This window comes from Gymnogyps californianus, chromosome 5 (assembly GCF_018139145.2).
Source record: "Gymnogyps californianus isolate 813 chromosome 5, ASM1813914v2, whole genome shotgun sequence".
Taxonomy (NCBI): domain Eukaryota; kingdom Metazoa; phylum Chordata; class Aves; order Accipitriformes; family Cathartidae; genus Gymnogyps; species Gymnogyps californianus.
In genome coordinates, this window is record NC_059475.1 from 34,026,055 (window position 1) to 34,047,495 (window position 21,441).

Genomic DNA, 21,441 nt, shown 5'->3' on the forward strand with positions numbered 1-21,441 from the left:
TTTACTGAAGATGCAGTTTTACATTCAAAATCTGTGCTGCTGCCAGAAACCACACATTCCTGCCCCTCCTTTCTGCCTACATTAGTGCCTGTTCAGCTGCACAACAATTGCCCACTACATTTTTTTTTCCTTGGTTGCTTTTCAGCTGGTTTACATCCTTGTTCTGGCTCATCAGCAAGTATGAACCAGTTGCAAGCTCTATACTGAAATGAATTACAATGCAGGTAGGAAGAAAAAAGCACGTATTGTCCTCTTGTTGCTGTTTAATCTCTGACACTGGTTGACCACCTCTTGATTTCGGATTACTCAAACTTTCTGTAATGCAGGCTTCATTAACCTGCTACCCACATGCCACTTGTGATTTGCACAGATAATTTATTCTGCTTGCAGCTTGTATCTGGTGGCCTTCTTTCCTAGGGACAACTTCAGAACAGGCTGCAGGTCAGTGGATTTCCAGGCAGCAGCTTCATCACTTTGCTAGTTCCTCTCTTCTGTGGCTCCCTTAAGCCAACTGAAAAAGGAGGCACAGCAGTAAGCATTGCTGCCAACCCCAAACAGTATCTCTAGCCAATAACAATCTCCTTTACTATTGCCAATCTGCTCCTTGAAAATACAACAAGCAGGAGCAGGCTTCACAAATTGTTTCAGCAGCATCTGTTTGCTTCTAGTAGCTCCATTTTAGGGGCACTGGAGAAGCAGAGTAGAGCATATCTGTTCTAACACAGTATACTAGTTCTGTGCATATGCTCTGTACGCAGGCCTCCTCAGAAACTTTGTACTCACTGTCCAGGCATGACTGTTTCCATTACAATGCCAGGAAGGGCCATGACATGGAGCTCTCCCATGCAACCAGAGAAAGTTATACAAGCCCAACACATGCCAGCCTTAGGCAGCTGGTTGTATATACCCCCCAAGGAAGTCCTATGACAGTGTATATTCAGAAGATTTTTCAGGTTAAGAATTTTCCCCACAAACAATTTGACACAAGCAAACCTTGAATGTTTTATCAGTCAATCCCTCTTCCAAACAAGCTCTTCACTATCTATCTAGAAAATTATATGGAAAAGGACATACCACTAAAAAGGTGAGCAGCAGGCTCCTGAACTGTTCCTGGAGAACTGAGAGAATTTCCTAAAGATGTAAGGGAACAGTTCTTAGATGTCATTCCAAACCTCTCTGGGCAGACCTGAGGTTTGTTAGAGTAAGACATTGTTTAAGGAAATCACAGAAGATAACAGAAGACAAGAGTCTAAATTAAAAAAGTCATCGTAGTATTTCATACCTAGCTTACCTTTCATTGCATCTTCTCTCACGACTACTGGAAGAAAAAGACTTAACATACATTTGGTGATGCACAAATTTAAGACTGATAAACAGACATACAGCCCTACATCAAAGTTCCAGTTATCCAGTTGTAGCTTGCTAGTATTGTTCATAGGCTTTACAGACAAATAACTTCAGTTTGGTATTTCAAAGACTGCCAACATCTGAAGCTGGTTTGCTTAAACTAACGTTCTCGAGAAGTAATGCACCCGGAACACTGGTATGTACCTGCAGCCTTAAGCAAGCCCCCCTTTTCCCTAGGGAGGATCTTTATGAAGTTACAAAAAGCATCTAAGCAGTAAGCATTTTTAAAGCAATTTTCCTCTACAAGAACTAAGGGTTTCAGTTGCATGAAACAGTAGTGTTTAGTTCATATATTACAGGTGATTTTGCTAACCAGCACATCATGAAAAATATAATACCACAGTCTGCCAAGAATCCAGTCAAGACCTCAGATATCATTGAAGAGCAAAGCACTCTCTGCTCCAGGTCAAACGTATGAGAAATGATAAATACAAAAGTAAAGTATGGAAAATACTGGAATCAAAAGACAAAGAAAGCGATTTGTATTCTGGGGTGGGCAATGCAGCTCATCCAAATCAGCGTATCAAAAATGTTAACAGAGTATTGGGGGGGCAGGGGGGAGAGACTGTCTTACTAAAATTCAGATGTAGTCTCATCAACAAAAAACAGCATCTCATTCATTCCTGTCTAATTAAAATTCTGCAGATGACTGCTCAGTCTTATTTAATAAAAACCTCTAAATCTAATTTTGTTTACCTAGAATATTACAACAGAAGTACTATATTCTCAAATAAGACACAGCTATGCATTTTAGTGAGAGGCAACATGACAGTTTTGATGAGGTTACCAAAATCACGTAGATTCTCATTGGAATCCGTATTTGGAATGAGTCTCCCTCAGTTTGATTATACTGAACTTCTGCCAAATGAATTAAAATGCTTGCTGTTAAAATGATGGGTTTCCTTCTTTAAATAGAAAATTGAGGTGAATAAATCAACATAGATAGCTGCAACTTCAATGAACAATGATACAAAACATGCATGTTCTCAATAAAGAAGATGGAGTCGTCGTGTAGAAAAATCAGAATGAAGTTGCTCAGGAGACCCTACGTTACAGCTCATAGATTCCAATTCCAAGCAAAACAGAGGAGGGAAACCAGAGCAAAACCCGTACCTCTTCTAATGCACGAGAACCTCAACAGTAGAAGAAAAAGTGCAGACTGAAAAGCCTGTCCTGTAAACCTAGTTACTCCTATTTTCAAGGCAGCACAGGATCATCAACCATCTAGCTGCAATAGTTTGGTCTGGTAGTCTGTTACTACCATCCAACCATGTGCGGAAGGAAAGGAAATTTTGCAGACTTGAAAAAGGCAGGTTCTCTAGTTAACAGCAGCAAGCAGACTGCATCATGAAGCTTCCAGATCATACTTCATGAAAAAGCAGCCCCAGCAGTGTACCTGGTTCCACACAAATTCAATATTCTCACAAAGCAGTCCTGTAGACACAAAGAGGGAAGTGATACAATCATCTCTACTACTACCAGTTTCCAAGCAAATAAGATTTTCCTTTTGATCTCTGGGCACATTTGTATTGTAACAGACGTATGCATTGCCCAATCTTAATTTCCTCTTATCCTCATCGCTTTACGCCTCAGGGGGCTAGTACAATATTATTTAGGAGTAACAATTGCAGAGCAGGTCCTCTTTATTCCCAGAAGCCCTGGGGCTGAGTAACCATAAAGCAAACAAACTCTAGAGAATCTGGAAATCAAACCACTAATTAGTCTATACTGAGCTCATACAGGTAAGATTTTTCCAAAAACTTGTAATCTGGTCAACTATTCTTTGTATTGCTATCCTGTCTAGAGACTAGAATCACTTTCAGTTACACATTATGCAAATGCAGAAATATTCCTAGAGCACCTACAGTTTAAATAAAAATCAAAGGACAAGAAGGATGCACAAGAAAACATGCGAAAAGAATGGAATACTCAAAACATAAGCACTTCTCTGCAGAGTCACAAATAGATTATTGGCCTAAAGGTTCAGGCAATTTTTCACACAGTCAAAACAGTACATCTTGCCAAACCCTAAACTCCCAATAAAAGGCATAAAAGCCCTTCAGTACAATTACTATTGTTTTCTACAGCACATACAGAGTAACAACATGACAGGGCAGGGAAAAAAAAAAACCACACCACTGTATTTTTATTTTAGCAGTAGAACATCTTATATAGGTATGTTACTTAAACTAGAGAAATATAACCTAGATGAATCTATTACAGGGTAGATGCAAAGTTTATTGGAAAATGACACATAGCAGTTACCAGTGTTTGAAGGTCTCTTATTGAACAAAATGGTATAGTCTGTTCGAAGACTGTTTCTATCCAACAGTTTGTCCTGGTTTCGGCTGGGACAGAGTTAACTTTCTTTTTAGTAGCTGGTACAGTGCTGTGTTTTGGATTTAGTGTGAGAATGATGTTGATAACACTCTGATGTTTTAGCTGTTGCTAAGTAGCGCTTATCTTAAGCCAAGGACTTTTCAGCTTCCTGTGCTCTGCCAGCAAGCAGGTGTGCAAGGAGCTGGGAGGGAGCATAGCCGGGGCAGCTGACCTGAACTAGCCGAAGAGGTATTCCATACCATGGAACGTCATGCCCAGTATATAAACAGGGGGCAGCTGGCCGGGAGGCGCGGATCGCAGTTCGGGAACTAACTGAGCATCGGTCAGCGGGTGGTGAGCAATTGCATTGTGCATCACTGGTTTTTTTCCTTCCCCCCCTTCTTTTGTTGCATTCCTTTTCATTACTATTATTATTATTTTCATTATTACTATTGTTAGTATTATATTTTACTTTAGTTATTAAACTGTTCTTATCTCAACCCACGAGTTTTACTTTTTTTTCCCTTTGCTTTCCTCCTCCTCACCCCACTGGGAGGAGGAGGGGGAAGCGGCTGCGTGGTGCTTAGTTGCTGACTGGGGTTAAACCACGACACAGTTACACGAAGAATCTGTAATAGAAAGAATGATCATTTTCCCTGCAAAAACAGGAAAGCAGGGAGGAGACTGCAAGTACACTAGAATACAAGATTAGAATTCAAAACCATCTTGACAAGTCAGGAAAAATAACACATTAGAAGGAGGAGCAACTAGCTAAGTAACAAAGTCAGCAGATGCAGATCCAGGGTTTTAATGAATGGTAAGTAAACGACATCAGGCTGTTGCAAAGAAAGCAAACAGTGTACTATGATACATAAACAAGAGGATGTCCTGCAAGGCATAAGAAGAAATCCTTCTCCATACCGAAACATTGGTAGAGATTCATCTGGAATACTGTCTCAGTTTTGGGCACCTCACTTTCAAGATGATGTAAATCAGCTGAAGGGAACCCAGAGAAGCATAACAAGAATGAGGGTTAGAAGATGCAAGAAACCGCTAACTTATTTTGGATAAAGTCTTTCAGAAATTCAAGTCAAGGCAGATATATCAGGGAAAGTGTCTGCCCTCCTTTATAGCAAGCATTGTCCATGATCATATAGCAGATCAAAAACAAATCTGGTAATAAAATCTCATTCCTCTCAACTCCCTCTCCTATACATTAATACTGGTGCCTTCCTTCTGCATAATTTCATATGTGCAATTGTGCAGAATGATAGCTTTTGGCAACGTCACTTGCACTGTAAAATGGAAAAAGCAATGGAGGGCATACTTTAAAAGAAAAAGAAAACTGAATTCCAGTATCATATAACTTTAAACTACCTCCTTTTCTATACTTCACCACCACATGAAAGCAGGAAACATTGCTCTACCATTTCTCATTCCTTTTCCTCAGCAGAATTAAACATTTTACGAGCATAGACAGTCCAAAAGGAACACTGTGTTGGGCCATAAACTGCAGAAACGTATATTCTCCAGACACATATAAAAAAGTACACAGATGGCAGCAGTACTGAAGATAGTTATAATTACATTTTAACGAGTCATTTTAAACTAAAACAAAGTTGTGCCTTCCGAGAATAATTTTTAACAGCCACACGAGAAGACAAAACCATCTAACTTTGCCACTGTAACGACACTTAGCAGTTGAATTAACTCCCTTTTATCAAAATTATTTTTTGCTCAGGACTGTGGAGCAGAGGGATAATTGAAACAATCTGCCAACAAAAACTGGGTTTATGAAGTTTTAGTGAGGGCAAAGAAAGAACTCTGGTCTGTAAGTCCCCTTTAGCCATTTTATTTTCCTAATTAGACAATAACACAAATTAAAATTCATTCCAAACCACACTTTACAAACAGCAGTGTTCACATATATGCACTTCTTTAAGCAGGTTTTTGTAAGAAAACAATGGGTAACACTAGAATATTTAATTAAAAAAAACAAAGCTATAGACTCAGTTCTGGGCACGAAAACACTGCTAAGTATAACATGGGAGGAAATCTTAACATGAAATGTTTCGTTCGTTTCACAAACTATTTGTTACTTAAACTGATGAAGCACACTGAAGAAGGTTAGGTATTCCTCTTTGCACCAAAGAGAGTATGTTTGAAACCAAAAGTTTAGCATGTTCATAGGTAGTATGAACATAATTTTCTAATGCTGCTCAGTTCACCATTCAATGAGGACATGAACACCAGCTTGAATTTTGGTGCAGAGGGAGTGAAACATCTTGAAGAGAGCAAGAATTGGTCTTTACTAGAAGAAAGTTAGTTTTGGAAGCAATTTTCCTGATTAGGAAACAAATTGACTTCTGTTTTCCATGGCTCAAAACAAAGTTAGGGCTATTCAATGTTTCTTTAATTCATACAGAATAATAAAAGTCAGCAAATTCTGCAATATCTACATTATTCTAAATATTTATGCTTCTGTGGTTAACGTTCACAATATGATTAGCATAAGATGCTAGTATCTTTTCATCTGATTGAGTTCATAGAAGGACAACTCAGTTTCTCCAAGAAGCTGGTGAACCATCTTAATAAAATTCTGCAGGTTCAGAAGCACTGTTTGTGTCTTCTAAGCAAACAGTCACAAATTGTTTTAACTTTCACACTGTTCCCTAGAGGAATATATAGAGTTCATGAAAAAAAGCACCAAAGCTACTCATGGGGGGGGGGGGGGGGGGGGGGGGGGGGGGCGGGGCGAGGGGGGGGTGTGGACGGACACGACACATGGACAGAGAGAGCACACGACAGAGAGCACAAGCACAACAGAGCGCGCAATCGTGACAGAGCGAGCGACACAAAGCAAGTAGCAGCCCCAGACTGAAAGGAGAATTACATTATTAGGTAAACCTCAACCTTTTGCAGCAAGCAGATGGCCAGGAGTTCAGTGTGATTATGTAGAAATATAAAGATCCTTCTACTAGCAGTTGGGAAGGGTATTCAAGTTCACATACCTACACAAACACAAAATATGCTTGAAACTTGAGCAACAAAACACTTTACATAAATATCAGCAGCTCAACAGAAAAGGACCCATACTTTCCACTGAATTCTCACCACTAGAAACTGTTTGAACCACATCTGGCCTAAATATGGCTAGTAAAATTCCGGTAACTCAGTTCCAAAATGTTTTCTTCTGATAAGGTTAGCTCCTCATTAAAGAAACACATGTTTCGACATGGTACAACATATAAGATATTTCTCTTTTTAGAAAACTTCAAAATGGAACCAGTTCTCTAAGTTTTGGAAGTAGAGAAAAGTTTTTCTTATTCTAGGTTTAAACAACTTGCAAAGATAATTCAATTACTGTTTCTGTAACACTGGTATTAAAAATACTTTTTAATAGCAGAGTATAAAAACAAAGTTTGCATTTCAGTAGCTTACAGTCCAGGTACAGACAAATTCACCTGGAAGTCTAATACATCTCCATAGTTTTAGAAAAGTCAGCATGCAGTGTTGTTACATACTGTAACAACAAATCAACTATCCATTTTTTCCAAACTTTCTACATATTTATTACCGATTCAAAGGGAACTGGCATTTAAACAACTTTTCTTCAGAAATCTTCCATTTTGGAATTTGTTTAGCTCTCCATAAACCAATATTTTCAAATATTAGAATATCAGAACAGCAATAGCAAAGGTGCAGAGGAGCTGACAAGCAACCATCTAAGTGGAAACAGAATAAAACAGAAGCAAGGATGAGGCCAAATGGAAATACTTGCTTATAAAGAAAGGGAAAATTAACAGTTTGAATATTCTCTTTGCCAACAGAAGCACTTCAATCTTGAGACACTTTACTGCAGGAAGCTGAAATGATACAATTAAACACACTTAACCAAAGATAGCAGAAAAGGCACTGCAGATGTCAAGTAATTTGCACATATAAATTGATTTTGAGAAGAAAAAACTTACACAACCTAAAAACAAATATATATTTAGCTAAACGTTTGGCTTTCCAAAGAAAATGAAAATCTTGGGTATAAAGTTTACAGAGCAGAATGCATAAGTGAGTGTGAAGCACTGAAACAAAAAATGTGAGAACTGAGTGTGAAAGGAAAATTGACTATGACAGCTTTAATTGCTGTCATATTATCAATACTGATAAAGTGAATTCTTAGTTTTTAAATGGAGCATGTGGCATCTAAAGGGGAAAAAATATTACCTGTGGAAATTATGGGCTTCTTGACTACTGTTAACTTATTTAGCATAGCAAATAAAAGCATTAGAGAATAGTTACAAAAGGTTTGTCTTTCATTTGCACTATAAATCACAAGTGAGAGATGAAAGTCTCTCCTCCTAAGCTATTTCATGTTCTCAGAAAGAACAATTTAAAAAAAAAACCTGAAAGACACTATTATACACTTTTAGAGTGCTTTAGAGTGCTTTTCCACAGAGATGTCTAGCCAGCTTCATACATTTTCTCAAGTACTAACAACTAGAAGACCAGGTTCTATAAATAACAATTTTTATAAGCTAAACAGTTAAATCTCAAGAACAATTCTAGTCATATTGGGGTTTAGTTTTAGCTCTTCACTGAAGTGGAAACATTGTTTCTCTCTCAACCAGCATGAACACTAAACTACTTTTACTGAATACCACTTACTAGTAATAGTTTCCTATGAATATGGAAGAAAAGAAGAAAGAAAATCCAAAGTGTATTATGTTTTCTATTCTTTTTAAGAATACTAAGGAAGTCAGGAAACTGGATAGGAAACATATAGGACTGATTACTGCTGCTTAAATATGTAGTCTGGTAGACAGCATCAACATACATTGTAACAGAAAACATTCAGATCCAAATGCTCTCAAGTACAACATGCTCTAAAACAGACAAATGTAACGTAAACTTTTCATACAGCTTTACATATTCACTGGATTTCAAAAATAAAGGGCTTTTTGTTTGATTTATAGTCAAACCATCCTTCTCAGTTTCTAGCAGTCGCTTTTGATCTGACTGGCTAGTTTCAACTAAACCTTGCAGAAAAAAGTAGGGTTTGGCCATGGCTGTGTGCAGGGAAGGGAAAAAGGGACACTGCTACATAGTGCCCCATGGAGGAAAAAGCTTCAGTGACTGTTCAGTCATCAGTATGGCTGCCAGGTGGCCTGTCAACAGACCAGAAGCAATCCAAACCTTGTGCTGCCTCTTGCCCTGGCATTATTTAAAGATCCTAGGATGGAACCGGGCTTACTGCTAAGTTAGGTGGAAGAAGGGATCAAAAAAGGAAATCATGCATCATAGTTCACTTTGAGAAACAACTTATGTGTTACTAACGTCCATACAGAAGAAAAAAAAGCTTTGTGCTTCTTTGTACTTTAGAAACAAAAAAAATCCAAAACCCATTAAGTCAAACAAAAAGTTACAATGACACAACATTGTCACTTCATTCAGTGGCTAAGATGGTGCCATTCAATGAATATGTTTAATATTTTTTTCCTCATCTCAAAAGATGGATTAAGGTTTCATTTACTACACATCATTTAAATTTTACACTGAGGATGGCAAGTGTTACTTTCCAATGAGCATCTCAACGTTGTTCATGGACACAGTATGAGTGCTTTCTCAACAGTAATGACCCTGTCTTCACAGCATCCTCACAACTAACAGCTCTGTTATTCCCATTTTACAAACTGAAAACAGAGGTGCAAAGAGGTTACTGAACAATGGCCATCAGTTTTGAGGCAGTTAAGGTCAGCTTTTTTCCAAATACTTCATACCATATAGAGCTACTTGGGTTTGAAACAGTTCCCCTTGAGCTCAGTAAAAGCTATGAATGCTAGTCCCTTTTGCACATCAAACTCAATATCCTGACACCATGAACACACAATTATAAACAGCTAGAGAGTTTACAACACCAACAGAAAGAACTGCATTAAACTCATTTGAACCCTGGCGTAACATGGTAGTACAGGGTTTCCACAAATTTAATCCTATTTGAACCCATTTTCTTTTTAGGAAATGGGAAAAAAAAAGCCCATTTAAAAACACTCAGTGACAAGAAGCTATTTATGTTCAGTAATGCATTCCAATGATTAATTAGTCCAGTAAGAACACACTCCTTATTTGAAGTCTGAACTTGCTTAATTCAGCTTCCAACCACAGAACTGTGGTACACCTTTGTCAGCTGAAGAGAAGGTTGCTTTTATCAAATACCTCTTCCTCAAGTGGGTACATATTGACTAGTGAAGAAACCCTTAACATTTCCTTAGCTAAGCTAAACAGAGTAAGCACCTTACATCTTAATTACTAAGACTGCTCTCCCCTTCTCCCAGTCATTTCAAGGCTATTCTCTGGAAGCTGATTTTTCACCATCATCCCTGGACTGTTAACACCAGATGTACTGCTCCAGTAACAGTTATAGCTAAATAGATAAGACACAACCTCCTTATTTCCGATTCCCTTGCTCAACTACTCAAAGTTTTTCATCAGACCTTTTAGCTACAGCCAAAAGGATTGACTTCAAGTTCAACCCTTATCAGTCATCAACTTCAAATCTTTTTCAGAGTCTCAGACTGAGTCCCACTACTTGTTGCCCAACTTAGTATATAGTTGCATTGATTCTGCCATGAAATAAGTGTTAGATACTGTTTCATGTGTGCAATTTATTAGTGATCTAAACCACTTTGCAACCTTACTAATGTTCTTTTAGTCCCAAATTTATATTTATGATTTTCTAGGTACGTAAAAACATCTGAAATCATTCCAACAGTTATGTACAATGAGAACCTTGGATACTCTGTAACCTCAAGTAGCAGAGGTTAATGCAATGTATGCAACAGCAGACTAGTATGCACCAAGACTTGCAGATGCATAACACGCTGATGTTGGATTTTGCATGTTACTCATACACAGCTTTGCCTAGGGATCTGTGTTTGCAAGAATCCAAATCTCTAGCCAAGGCCCTCCTAGAATTCTTAACTAATAGGAGTTACCACAGTTTATTTTGTAACATAAAATTTAACAAATCTTTAAAATACTCCAGAACCAACCCACAAGCAATGTGTGTTGAAGATGACTATAAGTGAAAATAGAGTTGGACTTCCATTGAATAAACTGATAAACTTCATCAATAGGTGCTTTAAAAATATACAAGCTTTCAATCTGTGTATTTACATATAATTACATGGATCTTTAAAGATTTTATTTAAAAGGTAATACCTCACGGACCAATTCAAAAAGACAGAGCTGTGACCAGAGCACAAGTTCCTGCCCAGGATCCCAGAACTCCTTACCAAAGTGTTCACAGTGAGAAACAAGGACAGAGCAGCACACCAGGTATCACAAATGCCTCAAAGCAAACACATTAGTTTTAATGTAATGGAAACCTTTAAACATTCAAGCTTTATTTTCTTCTTACATAGGATGAATTAGGATCACAATCTTAGACTACTTCATATTGCCGAACTCTAAGACTTTTGTGAATATCAACACTGTCCCTCTGACTGTAAGCAGGGCAGCAGCCTGAACTGTCAGAGGCTCCAATCCAGCTCAGCTTCACCATTTTAATGAAGTTGGAGGGGGAAGCAGGGGGTGTCTAAAGGGGAAGAAAATAGAGAAATAGAGAAAAATAGTATCTTCCCATAAAACTTCTCCCCTTTTTCAAAGCGCTGCATAATATTTTCCCAAAATATGAGAGTATACATACTTACACACAATTCTTTCCTGGCTTTTTAAAGTACTATAAACATTATTGGGTGCGCTAACTAGGACGCTAGCTTTTGTACCTGAACTTTAAAGGCACTTACGCAAGGTTTTATCTTCTCCATCAAAAGTCTTTAGAAATTGCACAGCAGAAGGAAATCCATTCCTCTGAAGTCAGCCAGTTCCACACCTCTGACGTGCATATTTCTGGTATGATAGTTGCTGTGACCTCAGGAGCGTCAGAGGGAAAAGGCCTCACCAGTCTTACTCAAGTTCTTGTCACAGTTTCTCTCTTACACTGGAGTGACAAGTAGGTTACCCATACTAGGAAATAATTCCAAGAGTTGAGTCTCAATGACATCTTTTGAGTTGATATGATCCTCCATGGATCATATAATGAAGGAACACACACACACATTTATGCAGCTTACATCTTCTAAAGCACTTTTCCATCAGTTCCACCCAGTCCCTGCACTGAGTGTCCGTGTCTTCCTTTGTGGACTTGCCCATAAAATACAGACAAGGATTTGCTGAGCTGTTACCTTCCTTTCTGCATTAATTAGCATACATTATCAGTCACAAAAGGAATTTACGCTGTTCCAGAGCATGAGGCCTTTTGAGATTCTATAAATTTAAGTAGAAGAGACAGAGGCAGAAAAAGATCTTCACCTAGTCAGAGTATGCACTAGTTAGAGTAAGCATTGCATTAGAAGGGAGCCATCAGGGTAAGCAATATTTAATGGCAGCAAAATAGAATATAAAAGATTTAAGAAAAAAAATTAGAAAACAAAGCACTGAAACACAGCTGAAGAATCTTGTAAAACCTTATCTGAAGTCCTAAATAAAAAAAATAAACAAAAAACCCAACAACAACAAAAAATACCAAGCAGAACAGTTACTGTTCCCCCATTCCCCAACTATTTTCCAGCTGGTACCTGCTTGAAGATTCTTGCTAGAAGCTTTTTCTGGTTTTCATCTTCCTGTCATTTTCATTCTTCTCAGATTTTATTACTTGATACTGTAAGGCAAAAACTTAAGAAAGGAGGAAGAACTTACTGGTATTGAGAACTCCTCTGCCAAATACTTCAACACTGATGCTCCTCTAGCCAAAAAGTTACTTCTCTCTGCCAGGTTGCCTTGGAGTTTTGTGTCAAACTCCTTTCTGACAACTGAAGCAACAGAGTCAATAATTATGAGTTTAACTTTCTTTGAAATAATTTCTTCTTCCAAAGACATAATCCTAAAAAAGAAAAAACAACAAAAAACACCACTCATTGATAACATTACTTACACAATAGAACCATTTTATAACCCTGAAATTGTTTAAATAGAAGGTTTACTTTAATAAGCAGAAAGTCAGCCCCTCTTTTTCCCCCTCACACACCACCCCCACTAACATCTGCATGTATTGAAGAGATCTGGAAAGGAATCTGAGGCTCCAGTGGCAAGACCTCTCCAAAAGAGGGGTTTGGAAGAACCTCTAGTTAGCAACACCACACTGTACAACACCTGAATGGCAGACAGCAAGTTAAGTGGACATTGAAACTATGCCTTTTTGCTCACAGTAGCAGTGTCCCAATGCCAACACCAGAATCCTTGGTGTCTATGTATGCAGTAAGGTCAAATCCATTTCCATATACCTTCAAAGACAGCATGCCAAACCTAATCCGTTGATAATATGCTACTAGCTGTTCTCTGATAAAGCTGCACTAGAATAAGAAACTATTCTTAGAATAATTCTCCTACTAACATAAAAATACACAAGATGATGCTAAAATATAACAATTCATTTTCATTGCAAAATGTGTTCACAAATTAACATAAGGTAACAACATGACAATACAACACTGCCAACAACAGCATTCAGGCTGATGACTGTTAAACGATTTCTCCCTCCCACTGCTGGAGGGGTCCCAGTCTTCCTGGAAGTAAACTGTGCTTTGGAGGAGCAAACTCCTATTTCATGGAAAACGTAACTCTTATACTACGGTCTCTCCACAATCCAAGACAAGATAAGACCTGTCATATGAACACTCCCCTTTAAAGGCTTACAGGGATCAGATCATATAGAAATTGTCTATGAGAAATTAGAAAGCCTCAACAGGATTAGTCACATGCTGTAGCACGATTTCTGTAGCAATTTTACTTTGTTGGAGACCATGCTGTTATCAACATGAAAAGGCCTCAAATAAATGAATTGCTCTTCATAAAACTTTGATATAAAACAAATAGTTATATACGATCCAGTCAAAATGGTCTTTTTTTTTTTTAAACTCTGGAAAAGAATACCTCTTCAGTACACTCCCACAGGTCAGCTCTCGATACAGGTGAATGCTACGGGTCATGCAGAACAGCTTTTCATCTGAGTCAAAATAAGTAGGGAATCTGTTTCCTGCTATCTCAATCAATCTATCAAAAAAACAGAAGGCATAACACTGCAAAAGGAATAACAAGGCATCAAGTATTCACAAAGAAAACCTCTGAATGATAAGCAGATACCAACTAATACTGGAAATCTTTTTCAAAGGAGAGGCATACTTTAGCAGTCAGACTGAAATACTGGAAGTCAGAACAGTTAGGTTCTCTTCCCAGTGATGCTAGTCAGTTAGGTTCTCTTCCCAGTGATGCTAGTCAGCGGTACACTATGGAAAGACATCATGTGTCGGTAGGCAAAGAAACAGCGTATCTCCTGTAGAAGGAAACTGCAAAGTTTATAGTTACTGAATGCAAAGTTCTTTCAGTTTTGTACAAGAGGCTCCACTCAATGGCCAAGCGTTTAATATTTTAATTATTATATCTAAATATTATTTTCAACAAATGTACTCTCCAACTCAAATCATCTTCCCTTCCACCTTTATCTTGCAGTGAAATCATAAAGTGGACCTTATGTCACCACAGAAATTTAACAAGCTGATAACAAGCAGAAGATCCATTACAAGATCCAGCCAACACAGAAGCAGGACTGCAAAGAACAGAGTCCAGTTCGACTGCAAGTACTTACACAAGCAGTACATATATGGGAAGTATGCCTGCCAAAGTGAAAATCTTTTCACAGATCACCTCTCCTTAAAAACAAGAATAAGGTCTTTTGGATGGGAGACTTTTTCACTGAAACCATTTCCATTGTGCCAGTTATCTCTTTGTAAAAAGGGCTTATAAAATCTTAAGGAAATATACTTTTTAGAACATAGCAAAAAAAAAAAACCCTAGCATTGTGTCACAAAGTGACTGAGGCTCCAGCTGCTACAACTGAACATCCATCCATTCAGATAGTACAGGTACAACTGGCATGACTTGATATAATGAAATGACTAAACAGTTTAAGTGACTGCTTCACTGATAGAACTGAATGTGGGATTCCATGATTAAATGTCTAAATTACCTTATTAGCAAATTCATGACCCTTCAAAACCTTGAATTACAACTGTTAAGCATACCACTGTGTATTATCTGAGTAGGCTAAGGAAGCGTATTCGATAACTGGTGATAACACCAAAGGAAGTCAGAGGAAGTTGAATATTTATTATTTGTTGTCAAAATACTTTTATATTCAGAAACTACGCTTTGAAAAAAAACTCTCGCACAGATGCAAAACTAAACAATTTACTGATGAGGCGCCAACATTTTCAGTTAAATGAGACTTTACACATAAAATCATTGAGGACACTAAATGGTATACGCTTTAGAAATGCTGACTGCCTGCAAACTCTTCGGAAGTCAGTGGAAAGAAGTTCCACCCCTCTGAACACAAGGCAATTTTATCTAGGTCCTTAAATAGATGATCCAAGAATTTAACTTAGAAACTCATAGTTACAAGCTGAGCACCGTACATTTTTTTCCACAACGAAGATTTTGTTTTTTAATAACAGAAAATACTTAATTGTTTGTATTTTAAGCAGACGTATCCAACCGCCTATAGCTTGCCAAGAGTGGCATCTAGTGGATGATAGCTGTGGGCACAACTTACTGGTTATCTAGATGCTTTTTATTTAGGCCCCTTTTATTACAACCCAAAATGTTAAAGCTTTTTTAGAAAAATTCTTTTAAATCAGATTTGGTTTAAAAATAGAAACACTAAGCTTGAATGTTAATATACCTACCCTGAGCACACAGTTTCATTACAATAGCCTGAATCTCATTTATTAGATGCATTACTTATTACATCTAAACTTGTCCTGCAGAACTTCCAGGGACAGAATCTTGTCTTTCCATTTGCACAATTAATCACACAGACCATTTGGGCAACAGTGATCTGTCATTCAATGGTCTGCATGAAATGATATTACAGTACGCTTCCTAATGGACATGCATATCGCAAAGAACATAATTATACAGACTGACTTAAAATGACATGCCAAAATCTTGCTGAGATCGCAGTACTGTTCACAGAGCTCCATGCAGGTTCAAAGTTCTTTAAGATCTAAATCCTGTTTGTCATGATGAGACCAAAAACTGCACAGAACATGCAGTCAGGACAGAGGCCCATAGGGTGGAAAATATGTTTGTTCTCAGCTTTGGTTCACAGAAATTTGTATCTAGAGTTTTTCACAAGCAATAAGTATGGCTAGAGAGAAAAGCAAAACAAACAAATTATTTTCAGACTTTCTAAATAAGTCTGGTATGTTTTCTGTTAATAGCTGGCTAGAGTTGAATTGGATTGCTACAAAACTGATGAAAACAATTTTGATTTCCAGACTTAGTATGGCTATTCCATCTGCCTGTCCTAGTGTCCGTGTTCTGACAAAGCTGAATGACGGACACCATCTGCACTGTTACGGCTTTCTCTTACACAAGAGAAAAATATATAAATTACAGAAACCAGTGGCATATCTTAGAAGACCAGCCTCAATTCTGATCACTCTTCTCAGCATTGCTATTAGATTGAACTAAACTGTGACATTAGAGAATAAGTAATAAGACTATGAAAGTTTGTGGAAGCAAAAAGCTCCCTGCCCTGAAGTAAGACCTGCCAGGCAGAATGACAAGAGAAGTGCCTTTCAGCAAAGGAAATAAAATTAGCCAGCTTTATGCAGCATCTTTCTAGAAGCAGCACAGCATTACAGCCAGTACGACAGCTACAACTTAGCAACTCTCAGCCCTAAAAAGCAGCAGGGATACAAACACTCAGGCTTTCTGAAGAGACTTTTGAGTTTTAAATAAAAAGAGTGCCAGCTAAATGTCTCCATTAACCCCTTTAAAATAAGTTGCTATTAAATGAATATTTGCCCTCTTATCTGAAGTGTTTAGAACGACAACAAAAACAATATCTCTTCTACTTGCCATCTATTAATAACACAGGATTACAGAATCGTAAGAAAATTCAGGTTAGAAAGAGAACTCAGGAGATGTCCAGGCCAACATCCTGTTCAAACTAGTGCCAGCTATGAAGTCAGAACTAGTTACTTGAGGCTTTATCTAGTCGTATTTTGGAAGTCTCCAAGGATGGAGGCAGCACAGCCTCTCTAGGCAACCTTTTCCAATTCCTGACTGTCCTTATGGTGAAAAAGTTTCTTCGTATATCAGCAGAGAAATGGATTTCAATATATGCCTGCTGTCTCCCTGCCACGCACCACTGTTGCATCTTCTTGATGGCCTCCTCATTGGTAGGGGAAGGCTGTTGTTAGATCCCCCCAAAGCCTTCTCTCCTCTAGACTGAGCAAGCCCTCAGTCTCTCCACGAAGGGCAAGTGCTCCAGCCCCCAACCATCTTGGACGTCCCCTGCTGAACTCCCTGCAGTTTGTCACGTCTTTCTCATACTGAGAGCCAAAAACTGGTCACAGAATCTAGATGTAGTCTAACAGGTACCAAGTAGAAGGGGATAAGCACTTCCTTCACTCTGCTGGTGCTGCTCCTTACAGGTTGCAACACAGAAAGTATAAGATATAGCTTGTTTGCTGAAATTGTGTTTAGCTATCGTTTCCAACTGAGCAATACTAAATATGATTTAATACATAAATATTCTCATCCTTAGTAATAATGTTATTTTTACCATGCTTCCTTTCTACATCCTACTCTATTTTCAGCAGTTTCATTTTCACATTCCCCTGTTTTCCTTTTCTTTAGTATTCGCTTCTAAGCAACAACTCTTAACTCACCCGTTAGTAAAAAAGGGTAGGACCTATCTACACTTCAGGGCCCCGAAATAAAAATTAAGTGGTATGTAAGAAGGGATCACCATACTTTGTAGAGCCATTGCTTGAAGCTTTTTTTCTTTGACATATTACACTTCCAGTTTAAAGTAATTCAAACTTTTGTGAAATTAACTTCACAAAAATAGGGTTAGAAACCCCACCTTCTCATCCATGATAACTTCAAATGATTAAACAATGCTAATACATTTGCTTTGATACTCCAGATTCAGGCCATGGGTATAACTGCGAAGTCATCTGAAATATATGAATTATTTCAATGAACCTTTTTCTGCCCATTTTCCTACACAAACAAGGATGAGACTACCATACTTCTTGTCCTCCCTCAGACCCTTAATAACTTTTGAACTAATTCCAAACAACAGTGACAAAGGAATAGAAATCTCAAAAACATCAAATCCTTATGGTTTAGAAAAGTTGGTAGCTAAGTAAAGTAAATTAGAGCTACCTTTAATGAAATACTGCAGAATTATTTCAACAGTTAATCAGTCAGTTAACATGGGAAGAGTGGTAACCAACACATGCATACATCTGTAACTCTCAAGCAGATACAGCATCTGATGTCTCCTGTCCATTCAGCAGTTAGAAGATACCGTAAGTGCATAGCTGAGCAGTTTCAGTCACATGGGCAAAGCAGGAGATATTAGAAGAACCAGAGATGTTATAGCTGTAAGGGAATATAGTACTGCATGGCCACTAAGGATACAGCAGAGACACAAGGTTACTGCAGAAGGAAATCAGAAGTGCAGAAGAAGGGCAGGGGGCCCCACTCAGCAGAAATAGGATAGAAATCTGAAGGAAAACTGGCTATGTCAGTCCTACTGTTCATAGAAAAACCTGCATTTCCTTTGTACTCAAAATGCTGGGCCTTTACATCCTCAAAACCTTCCTGCTAACTCCACAAACTAAACTGCAAAGAAAGATTTGAGGTACAGGACTGTTAAGACCATTTATAAATTAGAGATCGCACCATCCACCTTGTCATACCACAACTGGAATCTGCAACATCATACAAATTAGGAAGGTGAGCAAACCATTCTATTAAATTAATTTCATCATCTGTGGAATAAGGGCACGTATCAGATGAATGCTTAATAACTACCACATGTATTTACTTTATAAATGCTTAATTATTGCTCAGAAAATAATTGAAGGCTCCAAGATAAAAGGTGCTAAAGAAGTTGCAAGCGTGTATTTTAGAATTTTGCATCTTACCTTTCAGCACTGAATGCAGACTCTGTGTCAATATATATAACAGCCCCATCTAGTCCTCCCATGCTTACAGGCAGTGTAGCCAGAACACTCACCATAATACAAAATTGAGTTTTGCCGCAACCTGGTGGGCTAGTTATCTGGAAGAAAAAAAGATTAGTAACATAAACAAGAGATGTCACATTCATTTCACCCTAATCCTACTTTTAAATAAGACCCATCAGCCAGAACTCCTCAAATTCTGTTCTTTCAGTTACCAAAGGAGTAGACAGCCACAAAAAGATAGAAAGCAGCCCACAAAGAGCAACTTGCAGTTACTCTTGGATCTGTGCCTTGCAGTCAAACTCATCTGCTGAAGAATAAACAGTTCTTCTTCAGACACAGCATTATGCTTGTACTTTATTTCTTTGACATCCTTTATTACCTCTCATATTTGAGGACCCCTACTCTCCCCCTCCTCTTACAAGACCTTCCCTAGAGCCACACCTAGTTCTCTTCCATCTCCTCCTCTGTGCTACCTTCTAAAATAGAGCAGAATTAGAAGATTCACAGTTGACATTCACACGACATCAATGGCCTTTAGAGCTGAAAACAAAGTCCAGAGCTAATGATTTCACAGATGTAAATGAATGCTTAGGAATCATCATTACCTTGGTTACAACCAGGTCTCCCTTGGAAATCACAAGGATAACCACTTACGTCCTGTAAAGGCTGAATGTTCAATATGAACCATATATACACATGACAGATTTTGTCTGCCCCAGAGACTACACTCTGCTATGCAGCATGTGTTTTGTCATTGGTGTTAACACCCTACTACCATATTTCAACATGAACTCCATTTAATGATTCAGACCAGTTTGCCAATTTTAAGCTTTCACCTGTGCTTACTGAAAGCCTACTGCGGTTAAGCAGTATTCAAAAAGAGCACACTCAACTTGTGTGAAATGGTTCCAGTATGATTTTGATCCAAGAGAAAAACCACAAGGATCAAAAGAATACATTGTTTGATGAGATCCCCAGTTTCTGAGAGCAAGATTTTTCTACTAGAGATGGCAGTATGCTGTTCTTCATCCACTGCAGATCTTGCAGAGATTGTAAGTGAATGCTGGGCTCTGTGTTCAGACAATCATATGTTCATTACTACTACAGTGGGTCTTTAAATACAATATCACATTGTCACTGCTTCTGGGAAGGGAGATGATGACATCTTAAATACTAAGAGGGCTGAAAAACAGCAAATATAAAGTTGAAGTGACTTTAGGCACTAAAAACAGAGAGTGATGGGTTCATTCTGATGCTAGTAGGGACTAAATAATAATGCAGGATAAAAGTAAGCCTCTCCAGGGAAGTTAAACTACAAAATGAAGCATACCTCCTCAAAACACCTAGTACTGCCAAAACAAAGGCTTAGGTACAGAGCTGTTGTTTTAAATTAAAAAAGAAACCTTACAACAGACACTCAAAATGAAACTGATTTTTGAGCCTAAATGCACAATATTTCGTTTTTAAATACAAACACCCTTTCACCACAAGATACTACAGTATTGCTATGGTTTTGTTTTAAGCAGTGGCATGACTTGAAGCACAGAAAATTTACAGGGAAACACTGAGGGACTGCATTAGCTAGTTACACATTAGCTACTGTTAACAGTTGGTTAAAATCCTTTTAATCACTTTTGTCTTTAAACAAGGCCTGAAAACCAAGCCATACCAGTCAATCTACTTAAAGCTTTAATGCAAGAGAAGCATGAGATGATTTTTGTTTAGAAGCACACACTGCATTTAGTGAATTACAGATAAGGAATCGGTCATATTTATGCAATTATCTGTCCTCCATCCAGTGTACTTAAATTACAAAATATCATATCAACAATAGCTGCCACACTTTAATATGAACCCAAAGCATATATAAAGATTGCAGAGGCAATACACATTCCTTAGACTGTGACAGCCAAGGAATCACACCAGCTGTTTCTAGTTAAAAAGAAGACCTGAAATGAATGAGGGGACGGCATCAATCTGGTTGTTAAATTAAAATGTTTGGACAACTGTGAGGAGACCTCATAAAAACGTTTGTAGTTTCACCCTTGCCTGGGAGGTACATTGGAATCAACATTTATTTTAGTGGCTGATGCAGGAGCTAATTCAGCAAAGATGCTGTAAAAATGTCTGAGGATATGAGCATTATATCAGAGAAAGACAGGGAATCTTGCAGTACGAACTAGTACAAGGAAGTAAGCCAATGGAGCAAGAGAGAATTTCTATTCCCAAAGACAACAACGGTTCATCTTTTATCAGCATTCCTTTAAAGGGCATTAAAATGGGATTTTAAATAATCCACAGTGAACAGTTTTAAAGAACTACCACATTATATTGTAGTTACCACTGGTTCAGCAAGTGTTTTGAACAATACAATCTTAGTTTAAAAAAAAAAACTAAAATTCCTCTAATATAATTTAAATCGAATGTCTGCAAAAAGTTTGCTTAGTTTGTTTCACTCTAAATTTGCTCTGAAAAAAAAAATCAAGTCCACCCAGATAGAAATGTGAAGACTACAACAGTTTTTAATTTATCTCTGCCTAATAAAATATACTTTTATTTTTCAATAAGCTATATATTATTTTCTCTGGCACATCTGTAGGGTTTGGATGAA

At 37.9% G+C, this 21,441-nt stretch overlaps 1 protein-coding gene across 1 annotated transcript in view; it reads right to left on the minus strand.

Annotated features, from left to right (window-relative positions):
* Window positions 1–21,441, minus strand: part of RAD51B (RAD51 paralog B) — a 412,953-nt gene that overhangs the window by 382,267 nt on the left and 9,245 nt on the right. The window contains exons 4-6 of the mRNA XM_050897196.1: window positions 18,789–18,925; window positions 13,714–13,833; window positions 12,481–12,664 (exon numbers count right to left, since the gene is read on the minus strand). Coding sequence (XP_050753153.1) covers window positions 12,481–12,664; window positions 13,714–13,833; window positions 18,789–18,925 — 441 coding nt within the window. The remainder of the gene's footprint in view (window positions 1–12,480; window positions 12,665–13,713; window positions 13,834–18,788; window positions 18,926–21,441) is intronic.